General features: G+C 37.1%; 1 protein-coding gene across 1 annotated transcript in view; it reads right to left on the bottom strand.

The window, feature by feature from the left end:
- SYT1 (synaptotagmin 1) overlaps window positions 1-12,950 on the bottom strand; it is a 253,467-nt gene that overhangs the window by 61,756 nt on the left and 178,761 nt on the right. Inside the window, exons 6-7 of the mRNA XM_009086709.4 lie at window positions 10,798-10,965; window positions 7,394-7,561 (exon numbers count right to left, since the gene is read on the bottom strand). Coding sequence (XP_009084957.1) covers window positions 7,394-7,561; window positions 10,798-10,965 — 336 coding nt within the window. The remainder of the gene's footprint in view (window positions 1-7,393; window positions 7,562-10,797; window positions 10,966-12,950) is intronic.

Raw genomic sequence — 12,950 nt, 5'->3', positions numbered from 1 at the left:
CAGAACACATCTGGATCCAAAACGATATTGGAAATGGCTTTCATCAGCACACTGATGATGGTAACTCAAAGTGAGTTGTGTTCTGCTTTAATGACACAGCAGTAGTAATTCTGTTGCAGTGATCATACTCCAGCCCTCTACAGAAAAAAAATCATACTCTGAAAAGTCTGCTAATGGAAGGGACAAAACAACTACAGTAGCTCTCCATCCCTCTAGTGAGTAAGCCAGCCAGACAGCCCCTGAATGCTTCTCTAGTTATGATGGTGACAATCACAAAGTAAGCTGCAGAAGGCCACAGAAAAGGAAGAGGAGAGAAGTGCCAGTGCACTAAACCTACCCTGCTGTGTTACCTGTAACACACTAACAACACATCAGCCACTGTGAGGGATTTCTTTGGCCTTTGGTAGAAGGTTGGATTATATGATACAACAGAACAGGAAACTGCAGGACTGAGTTATCTCTGTCGTTCATTTAGCCTAGAAATAAGACTTGGAATACTTCCTAAATTCATGTACTCTCCCTTTTGAAACATTAGCATAAACTAAGTAAAAGTCTAATACCTCTGAACTGAACATACAGTCTTATGTTCTGGATTCTAACTGTGATTAGGGCATTTTGTGCTAATTCCTGCCACAGGTACAATGCAAAGTGCTTCAGATACCAGTTTAAGCTCATTGTTGAACTAAAATGAAACACAACAGGCTCTGAAAAGAGGTTAAATGGTTACTATGGTAATCTCTGACATAGTTTAAATCAGTGTTTAAAAGGTGATAGAGGAAAAAAAATATAAAGAAAATGGCTAATCGCTTTATTTTTGGACATCTATTCCTAAACCTTTGTCTCCCCTTTTAAAAAATAAATCTTTCTCTGATGTTTCTGGAAACCAAAATCTTCTAGCTCTACATGGAGTGGCTACAACAAAGCAAAAAGATTGGAGTAGCATACATCCCCTCCTTCTAGTGAAAATGCTATTGTCATCTTTGAGAAACCTGTTCTTCCTTCTGTAAAAATGCTGCTCTCTGTTCTGAAGGTCTTTCTAATGACACTGTATTTTGATACAGCTGCTTTACAGCTTCCCTTAGCTCCTGATCCTGGTTTATAACAGTGATCAGATAATGATTTTTGTCACTGTTGGTTTGGAAATGTAGGGGAGAAAGGGAAATAAGGTATTAGCCTGGACTACTGCAAAGCTTCTGCCTGGAATCCCAGTGAGGCCATTTCTGCCTCTGGATTATGCATTCACTGATGCTGGTAGTCAGAAAAATAAGTAAGTACATAAAAGTCCAGTTGGAGAACAATGCTGAACAATTTCAGATACAGCACGTTCTGTGGCCCTTTCACTCATCAGCTGGTCCTACAGATCCATTTGCAATCTCTCCATTTGCTCTCTACAGAGCTTTATATTGGGAGTACTCCATAATTAAATCTGTATTTCCAGGAATTCCTTCTGCAGTTTCCATCCAAAATATCTCTTCATACTCTAGCTTCTGATGAGTTTGATCCCTTTCAGCAGCTTTCTCAAAACTCGATAAAAACACTATTCAGAACACTGCTTTCCAATTGTCATTGAATGTGGCTGTACCTTTGAACTTCAAAATATCTTCTGCTTGCAATAAAATCCCACACAGCAACATTAATATGTGGAGGCTGGGAATTTCCCACTCTTCCTTCAGCCTTGTAATTTTCTACAAGGTTCTTAGCAATATACTTTGTCTGAAACAAACATTATTATTATTTTGTGTATTATGGGTCATTAGATGCTTAGCACCAAGCGTAGGATCTACTATTTCAGCACAGTTTAACCTCAGGATGCCCTTCTGCACACGGAAGGAAAATGGTAATAAGAATGTTTCTGGCAAATAAGCAATACATGTTTTTCTGATCTCAGAATGAATACTGTCCAGGAACAGAAAGGCCCCAGAAGAGCCTGAATTTAACACTATCACTCAGCTTCTTTCTCTTATACCATCTTCTGTATTTGAATTTAATATCTGTAAAGCCAGACAGTTTGAGATGAATCGAGACAAGGTCCCTTTTGATTTCAAGTAAGCCAATTACATTATTTTTATTATAACACAAGAAAGTGACCTCCTAAGGCATCACTTCCAGAGAAGGAGTTACAAAGAGAATACTCAACAAAGGTATATAGAGTGGGATTGCCAGCACTTTGAGTATGAAAGGTGAGAAAAGAAATGCATAATTCTAATGAACTGAAAACAGAACCCCTACAGCTCCACTTGAATCATATTGTTTTTACCTTTAAAGTCATTTTAGCATCTTTAATTTCAAGATGAAAAACAACTGATTAACTGCTGAAGAATTTTACAGCAGGCTTGCTTATTCTGAAACTTCCGAACCTCTGTTTTGTTCCCTGTCTCAGTAGGAAATTCAGTTCCTTGGCAGAACAGATGCTGCACTTACAATGTTGAAGAGGCATTCAACAATCTCTGTTTACTGCATAAACTCTTCACAAAACCTGAAAACTAAAAGCTCCTTAGATTTAACATTTTAAAGTTTTAATTGTGAATAAGAAGAAGTGAACTTGAGAAGATGTAAACATCCTGAAGAAAACACAGTGTTCCAATCTAACATGCAGCTAAATAAAGGAAATCTCACATTTTAAAATCTGTCTGACACTCTTGACAGCATCTCCATAGGGATAACGATACTTTCTTTTACAAAGCACTGGGCTATCTGAAAAGCTGTAAAAGAACTAAGTGTTATTACCAGTGATGGGCAAAGCCTATTAGATCATCTGTCCATTGCTCATGTAACTATAACAGAAAATAACAGTGATTTGCTGCTGTAATTTGACAGTGACTTTTGTAAAAATGTCCTTTCCTCTTAGATCTCTGCAAGTTTCAGTTCCAGAGAGTCAATGAGCTGGGAGGCTCAGTAACTTTGTTACAGTCTCAAACTTCTATGAAGTACACCAAGGTATTAAACACATGTTTCAGGCCCACTTTTCTACCTCCTTCCTTCACCTTTAACTTTTGGATAAGGCAGGAAAGAACAATCCTCTCAAACAGCACAGTCAAGGTTCACAGAGCTGCTCTTTCCATCTGCAGAATGCCTCCCTCTCACCCCTTTCCAAGGCAGCACCATGCATCTCTCCCCCTGGGGGCTCTGCATCCCATAGGAGTGTGGTGTTTTCCAGCAGACCTCCCACTCAGAAGCCTTGTATAAAATTTACCCATCCTCACTCACTGTGGTATGAGCATGCATCCATCATGTAACCTAACCATGCTGGATGCCGGATCAGATAATGCAGGGAGTCTCATGCATGTGATGGCAGTTGTGAAAGATCTGCAGAACTCTTGGTGGTGGATACCATCAGGTCAACAAAGATCCTTCTCCTCATGATATAAGACTCTGCTTCTCCACTGCTTTCAAGGGAAAGAATTGTTTCTGCTCTTCCTTATATTCCCTAAAATTTCTTGGCATGTTTGCTACAACTGGTTTTCAATTTAAGTGCCAATATAACAAAAAGTCTGGAGGGAAATCAGCTGAAGTATTCAGAAGATGACTCTCAGTATGATTCACACCGCTGTGAGCAAAGAAGAGGTCTGTCTGGCCTTCTGTACTGGAGTGATAACAGATATTGGATGCAGTGTGTTCTCAGATAAAGTTAATAGCAATGACATCTGGTAGATGACAGAGAGGAGCAAACTCCTGTGATCTGCTTTTTAACACTCTGTGCCCAAACCATTAAATGTCAGACTTGGTAAAAGTGAATAACCTTTCAGTATCTACCACTCCTCCCTCCCACGCTCTCAGTCAAATGAGACTGAAGGACTACTAGACACAGGGACAGCAGATCTAAAAGCAGCCAAGGAAAAAGGATTAAAGGTATGCAGCTCATTAGCAGTAGCCTCCTCAATATTTAGCAGTCATTGCACATTCCCAAAGCCCTCTCACAGTCATAACAAATGCTCCACACAAAGGCTTGTACCTTCAAAGCACTTCACCAACATAAATATATTAATAAGACCTTTCCCAGAAGAGAATGCAGTGTCAGAGAGATGTCATTCAAGTGACTAGGCTGTGAGAGATGGAGCTTACATTATTTCATTAAACCTTCACCCTCCATTTTCAATTTTAAGCCCATTTAGAAAAAAGGACAAAATGTACAGTGGAGGTTTATGAGGAAAAAGAAGAGTAACTGCTTGTAAAATTGTTTTGCCCCCTATGATTGAAGTGGTAATTAAGTTGTAATTCTGTGATGTGCACCAACTGAATCTGACATAACTAAAACTGAGATTTTTATATTCACTTTGACTGATGCCACCTAGATAGTTCTTTTAAAGTGACTAGTGACAACTGCCACTGATGCACTTCGGTATACATCTTGTCTAGGGGTCATAATTAAAACATTAAGGATACTTTGGCAACTTATACTTAATTTCAAACTTATACTTAATTTCATATTTAGAATTGCAGTTAGCACTAGATTGCTGAGAACTGACAAACTTGCCTAAGTGTTGTAAGGGCAAGAAAGGAAAGAAAGCCTGTCATTCTTCAAATATTGCAAATCTCATGCAGATGTGCTTTTCAAGGACAAGTTCATTACACAATTACAATATGTGTAATAGTCAGCAAAAGATATTTTGCTAGCAACAGAATTACATTTGTCATAAACTTTTGGATGAAATACAGTTGCTCAGGTTTTAATATGTCATTTTAGTAAGCCAGACCACCATATCATATTCATGATCACTACCAACAGACAAACATGTGTCTATGATCTAGGTAAATCATGTTAGCCTTCATACACACAGCGCTGTTTTTGCTAATTCTGAAACCAGGGTACTTCTTGGTTGCAGCTGTATCTGCCATGAATTCTGCAGCATCTGCTGGGTCAGACGACAATCCCTTTATGCAGATATGATCTCTCCCATCCCTACTTATTACCACTTAAAATACACTAGAATTTGCTTGGAATCTTTTCTGTGGAGCAGGGACTGGAACATCAAAGATGGTAAGGACTCGAATCAAATATGGAATATGCATGACATTTCATGTGAAACACAGCTCCCAAACTGCTGACAGATGCACCTCTCCTGCTACTTGGTAGAGATTTCTTTTCCAAATTGGGCTAAGCAATTATTTGAATCTGGTTCAACATATATATGACAGAAGTAGAGGTTCCATAATAGAGCAGAATTAAGTTTGGACTAAATGCACTTGTCTAATGAGTAAGTAGTTTTTGTAGAATCACTTTTTATTTGTACAGTGAGCTTATGAGCTGTTACAAACCAGCTACACATAGTATATAGAAAATTAGGATTAAAATGTCTCCTTATACCCCAAGTTGTAATATTGACTGGATACCCTGCATGCTTGAGATGCAAAAATAAAACATGAGACCTCCTGTAGTATGAAAAAATATTTAAGGAGTTGGTCTAAGCATAGTTTTTCATGATGCTTTCATATCATCATACTGCCTAGCTCTTTATAAATAAAACGGCCATTTTAGTTGCATTTTAGTTGCTTTGGCGGCAACTTCAAAAAGGTCCCATCAAAGAAGTATAAAAATAACAGTGGTTTTTCTGCATAAATAGTACCTGAAATTTGAAGAAAGGTGAGGGCAACCTAGATTTCATCTCTACAGCAAACTATTCAAAGCTCTTGCAATACTCTTCTAATATCAAAATACTTCCAGAATTATTTATTTTAATTATCTCCTACTGTTTTAATAAATAGTATTTTCCAACTTGGAATGCATGTCTGGAAGTAGCTCACATACTCAGTACGTGTTTCAAGCAAGGTTTTAATCATATTGTATTAGCAGGGTATGAATTTTATGAAAGTGACTGCATCAGGTCTTACTGTGGATGTTAGCTAGAACACTTAAGAAGCAACTTTGTATGCAATTGGGCAGATGAAACCCCACACTAATCTGTAGCATGTTATCTGCATATAGGGATATCATTGTTTATGTTCTAAAAGCCTAAAGTTATACTATGAAGGCAAAGTGACAACTCCTTCTTGCATAGTTTGGCTTATTTTATGTGTTTTGAAACAGAAAAGCATGAAACACTTTGAGAGCACAGATAGTAGTGTAATAAAAGACCAATTTGTTACTTAATAAAATTTGGAAGGATTAATACACTCCAATTTCACATTTTCAGCTTTCTAGTATGCTGGATGTTTAAAAGAACAGAGCCCTTGAACTGAAAACTTCCTTTATCTCTTTTTTCATTTTCATATTTAAGAGTGGAAGAAAAATGTCCAATCTATCAGGGCACTGATGTCACCTGCAACAAGAAAGCCCTGCAAATACTGCCACTATGAAAAAATGCCATGCAGAACACTCTTAATGTAGCAGTGGCTTTCAAATCAACAACTAGTTGAAAAAAGCCATCTGAAAATACAGTCTTAAAAACAAACACTGAAAAAGGAAGACTGAAATCTACCATTTCTGAAAACCTGAGAAGGCTGCATGGTTCTGCATTTGATATTGTTTTCACCACTTTTAGTCTAAATCAATACTCAGGTTTTCATCACTTGTGAGAAGGAAAGATTTCAGTCAGAGATTGTCCCTTTAATTACAGAAACTAAGATTTGAATCCAAAGCACTTTATTAGCAGAATGAGATGATGAGAAACTCAGACTCATGATTACTTCTCCTCTCACCAGAGAACTAAAGCATGCTATGCACTCTGAGTGGGCAAATACTGTCTATTAATCAGAAGGAAAAATAATGTAAAAATGAGGAAAAAATAGTCTTACAATAAGCAAAAAGTTGGATGTATCAGGATGAACAAGCTCACAGGATGCCAAATCTGATGATGAAATATTTTCAAGAAGTGTCCTGTGTACAAGTAGCACTATACCTAATAAATAATGAATCCAAGGGATGGTGACAATGAGAGGAAAATAAAAAAGGTGATAAATATTTGAGTAAGATGCCATTCCAAGGTTTTTGTAAAATTCACAATTCTAATCAAAGGATATTATTGGATAGCAGTTCAATAGAACTGTAAGGTATTTCAGTGAAACTCTACTATTATCATCATGCACAATAAGATGTCTTGAGATGCAAACCCCCGAGAATCACCAAGAAACCTGAACACACACCACTTATAATCAAATGCAAATTCTATGCACCCAAAATTCAGCAATTCAAGAAAATGTCAAACTCATGAAAACATTTTTATTATGTTGCATAAAGTATCGAAAAGATTGATTGAATTAGCAGAGAAGAATGTCGCATTCAGTGAGCATTGGAAAAGATACTTATCAAAAATTTATCAGGCAAAGTAAATCTGAGGAATGCTGATAACAGATGGGAACTGTCTCGGCAAAAAAAAAAAAAATATTGCTGGTTTGTCTGTTTCCCTAGGTGAGGATAAAAGTGTTCTGGGAGGAAAAAAAAGGTGATTTTTCTTACCTCTTCTTTCTCTGCACTTTGCAAGTCTCTCCACTCCTCAGTGACATGACCGAAGTCCACTGTGTTCATTGCAACTTTATATTCCCCAATGATATCGTGTTTGGAGAAACGATCAAAGTCATAAACTGCCATCACTAAAGTTTTTCCACCCAGCTCAGAGTATGGCACCTGCAAAGACAAGGAAATGACAAACTCTGCATCTGAGACAATAAAGATTGGTCCACTACAATGCAAATCTATTTCTTTGGTTTATCAGCTGTCATCTCAGGTAAATTGAACTGCAGAGAAAATTATGAGGTGTATTTGTTTCAGAGTCACCAGATGCAGTATTTCTTGAGACAAGGCTCTGGCACTCAATAGAACAACGTGGCAGCTCACTCATCACTCCTGGGTTTTTCTCATTCTACTTCAAATCATTTTGTGGGTGATGAAACCGAAACAAGAAGCCAAATTACTTGCACTGAAGACACATGAACTTTTCACACAATGGTGTTTTTTCCTCAATAAATCACCTGTCATCACTCAGAGATGGCTAGCTCCCAGACTTACGAAAAAACCAGAACTGGCTTACTATATATGAAACAAAGTAATTATACACTAGATTTGTCTCTTACAGTACCAATACCTATTACTTACCAAGGCATATTTTTCAATACTACACTTTTCACATATTAGACACTAACGTGCTTTTTAAGTCACAAAGTTGGACTAGAAATTGTGGTGGCAGAAGGCCAAATTCTGACTAATTCTCCAGCTGTTCTCATGTGGTTCATAGAGATGCTGTGGTTTGGATGTTTACGATTCACATTTTTAATATTAGGATGGAGACATGCAGTTCAGGTAAGCTACACCTGAGTGGCTGGCTGAAAAGGTTTGATTTAAGAATTGTTTGGATTTGTATCAACACTTGGTCAATCTGAATATATCCTACAAGTATAAATGGTTTCCATGGGATTCAGTAAATACTTCTTTATTAATTAGAAAGCGAAAGTGTTGCATTACCATTGTCCTTGTTAACCTCTATGTTCTTGTCTGCTTATAAACCCTAGGACTGTTGTCTTTCATTACTGTTCAGCTTCCACTTACTTAATAAAACACTAACTAAGTAGTAATTTTCCCTTTATATAGCATCTTATATAACATTTAGAATAAGCTTATCAAGTTGAGAGCCGAATAGTTTCAGTGGTACATGGCTGTGTATCTTCGTAAATACTACAAAAAAAATCTTAAGAAATACTACAGCAAAATCTATTTTCTCTAAATTATCTGTAGCTTCTAAAAAGCTAGAAAGGGCAAAGGTATGTGAAAAGAAAAATTCTAAACAATGTTTTATTTTTACATAGCCTGGAAAACAGGAGAAGGAAAATGTTCTGAAGTTTATTTCTCTGTTTACAATACCCCTTAATGGATCCTGGTCACTTGGAATACATCATCATTATTTACTTTTCCATACTTGACCTCAGTAAAGCTCATTTTAGCTCCCTTCCCTTTAGGTCCCTTTCTAAATGTTCCCTTCATTTATTACTTCTAAAGTAGCTTCAGTCTCCAGCTTTGTTCTGGACTACCAAGGATGGCCTCAGCTCTCGTGAAAGGCTGCTTCCTCTCCCTGCTCTCTGACATAATCAGTCTCTTGACTTAAAGCAAGTGAGACCTTGGTAAAAGGACACGTATACAGGAGTGTTTTTCTGGCACAGATGTGTCACTCTAGACATGAACCCTTCCCACTTTGGATCTGAGGAGGAACACCTCCCTCTGCCAGGCTGGTGTAGTGCTGGTGTAGCTAGGATTTCTCTGTTCCTTTTGGCACTGAGTGTGGGTATACAACTTAGACAGCTGCAGTCTGACAAACACTTGCACCCTGGAACAGCACAAAGGATGTCTGGGAACAAGAAATGAACAAGGGAAGGACTAAGTTTCAGGGCTCAAGATACAGTACACAAGTCAACTCATTCCCATGAGCTGTACTTTGGGAGGAAGGCAAGCAGCTGTGCCCTGTGAGAAGGCAGCAGCACAGGCCTGGGCTGCCTGGTGGGCAGCACTGCCAGAGAGATGGGAAGGATGCCAACAGGAGCTGTGCACCACCTGAAGTGGGTCACAGGAGCAAAGCTCTGCACAAGTAAATGAGACACTGTCAAGAGTTCCCAAGGAAGTTGTTATTATAGTTGCAGTTCCAGTTAAATGGTCACTGGAGTGCTCAGAACAATGACAGTTCTTGGCATGCTCTGCTGGTTTTCTCTCAAGTACAGACCACAGACCACAGGGGATGATCAGCACCATATTGAGATGCACCTAAACACTCCGTCAGGTCTGCCATGGAAAACAAACTATATCCTGGAGCATAAAATTTAAATAGTGAAGATGTGACTTACAACAAGTGGACATTATAGTCCAGAAGTGGCTAATCTGATTTATAACTTGTGTCTTCATCTTAGATGACAGCATTATTTGTTCTTTCTTTGCTTTAGTGAGCTGCATGGGAATACGTAATTTAGAACTCTGTTTTCTTTTAAATGCTCTCTTAGAAAAGCTCAAGATTGAAATAACTCCCCACAAAAGATTACTTTTATGAACATCTTCAAGGAAAAAATAAGCTTATATATGCAGTAGTAGTTGTGGCCTACAGGGATATCTTTCTCATTGAATGATTTCATAGCCTGAGTCTTTCACTGTCCCTGTTTTCAGACTGCAGCTGTCATTATAAGATTGGGCACAAAGAGAAAGGCCTGAGGTAACAGCAGAGGAATGTATATAAGGAGAAGCCCTGTGAAACATGCTGCACACTATTCCTTTATTCTATTTAACTGGGGTTTAAATTTGGCCATAGTTTTAGAAAAACACTATTAATAGATACTATTGGAACAATGTAAATACTGTAATGTAAGGCTTACCTACATTTATATATTTAATATTTTATTAAACCTGAGAAAGGATTTCTCTTCATACATAAAATGGTATGGCAAAGAACTACTATGATGAAGTCTAGCAAGATTAATCTGCCATATTGTCCTTCACCCATTTACTTCCCTTGAGTTTTAATTTATATTTCAGGAAATGTTATCCTGAATTTCATAAATCAGATATTTAAAGAAAACATTGGTCTAGTGACATTTACTTGACATTTGTCAAAGTGTCACTGTTTTCTGAATTTCTTGTACGTTTTATCCAGCCATAAAATATGGATCAGATTGTCATATGTAAGGATAATCAAAGTGCCTAAAACCAAACTCTGCCTTTCAAACCTTTGTGTCTCTGTATTATATAGCAAGATTGACTATCATGGCTTTCCACAACATGAAAAATAATTTTGCTGCAGTTATCAATTAACAAAGATATCTAAACTCATAGCCAAGCATGAGATACAAAGTGGTTAAATTAACAAGTACCAATAGTTATAAAAAAACTACCTTGAATGTAAATTGCTCATTGAAAACAGGGTTAAGGGTCTTTCTGTGGACTTTTGTCTCATATTTCTTCTTCTTATCAGGCAGCAGGAAGACTTTCACATAGGGATCAGATGTACCACCCATATCTAATGCAGGCAACTCAGCTGCTTGAATAATCCCAACCAGAAGCTGAAAAGAGAATAAAAACCAGCAGAATGAAATTTCAAATAGATATCTACAGAAATACTGGAACAGAGGAATGCTTATGCAGACTCTATTTCTGGTCTAGGAGAAACTATACTTCCCTCGCTTCTCCCTGCCACCCCCCAGCCTTTAAGGAAGGCAAATGAAGCAACACTATTGACTTCAGAAAACCAATTATGGCAGATGCAGACTGTACAAAGGCTGTTTTAAAGCAGAAAAGAGGTTTTCAAAGGGCAGCTGATTACAGCTAAATACAGACTTCATCCTTTTAAAGGCTGCAATCAAATAACTTTCAATTGCTCTCTCCTCTTGTGCATTATTTTTCTATGCTGAGCACCATGAATAGAAATCACATTATTAAACAATCAAGAATGTCTAATTTTGACTACAAAATTTGTATTCTAAACTCCCAACAAGTAACCTTCCCCCAGCCAAACACATGAAGTGATAAAATCAAATGCAAATTCTCAGGCAGAGCTTTACTGAAAACAAATGAATCTTGCAGTCTTTATATTTACATTCTCTTGCTATGTACATGAATGGGCCCAGGCAGTAAACTAAGGACACCATTTTCAAAAAATATCTCATGAAAATGAAACTTTGGTTACTAAATCCTAGTAACAATTTGTAATCTCATTGCAAAACTGAATTTTTTTTCTTTTAAATCTCTTATACACTTCAAAGATAAGACTGAAGCACAGATAGAACTTATATATGTCTTGGCTGGTTTTCTGTGTTATAAAAAAAGGCTTATGCTATGTTATGTTATGTTATGTTATGTTATGTTATGTTATGTTATGTTATGTTATGTTATGTTATGTTATGTTATGTTATGTCATGTAATCTAGACACCCCTGACTGCATGAGGCCTCATCAGCATAATGCAGATGAGAAAAAGAAAATACTTTTAATTTTGTTTCATAGATACAAAACTAAAATAAATATTGAAGTGTTTCAAGGTCATTCTGAAGATATTAGGAACTGGGAATGAAATCTGAGAATATTTTCTTCTAAATCAGGGCTTCAATTTGCTTCTCATGGGTGAATTGTTTAAAATTGGAAACAAGAACTCTATCAACTGGAATACAGAACAATGTAGTTAATCTGTGAAAGAAACTTCTAGCTTCTAAGAGACTCCTCAAAGTTGGACTTAAAAGTTGGACAGTTTTAAATTCAAAGCATGGCCTGCATGCTTTCCCACTTATAGGACTCTTAGGTTCCATGAAACATTTTCCTTTTGCTGTATGAAATGCTTTTTTTGTGTCTCATTTTTATTCTGGATGCATTAGTTCATAAATACATGAATAGGCTCAGGATCTACACCAAGTTTTTCACATCAAAGAGTGAAAAACAAGTCTCTGATTTTTTAGTTAACAGAGTAGAAAAGCAATTCAATTCTCCTTTACAATTTCTCTCTCTAAAACTGAGGCACAGTGCTCTGGAGAGTTCATTGGTCATCTTGTATTCTTAATCCCATGCAGTATATTACCCAAATTTTGGAAGTGTAATTTTATGCCATTGTACCATACTAATGCAACTGAATCCCCTCTCCTACTCTTTTACATCATCTATCCTTTGACAAATTTAAGCTGCTACATAGTTTAGAGCAGCACAACAAAACAGAAATCCACAACTCAGATAATTTATTATCTTAAATAAATACAATACAGGTGTACAGATTTGTGGCTCTTCCATCCTATTTTCCTTTGCAAAATATGGCTCATAAAATCAGCACACCCTTTAATAAAATTTACACAGAAAATTTGTTTTCATAGTCTAAGAAAACTGAATTCCATTTTTCAGAACACGTTTGCAGCTTTTCCCTTCCCCCTCATTAAATCTTCTGCTTCTGAAGGGTCTACACTTCATACTGATTTCATACTGATTTCAAGGGGGATCAGTGAGACTTATCACATGGCCAGGCAATTTGCACGGGGAGTTGAGGAAAAGCTCCTTTAGCAACAGTGTCT

This window comes from Serinus canaria, chromosome 1A, assembly GCF_022539315.1.
Source record: "Serinus canaria isolate serCan28SL12 chromosome 1A, serCan2020, whole genome shotgun sequence".
Lineage (NCBI taxonomy): Eukaryota > Metazoa > Chordata > Aves > Passeriformes > Fringillidae > Serinus > Serinus canaria.
The sequence above is the reverse complement of the archived record's forward strand: the minus strand, read 5'-3'. Positions and strand labels throughout refer to the sequence as shown.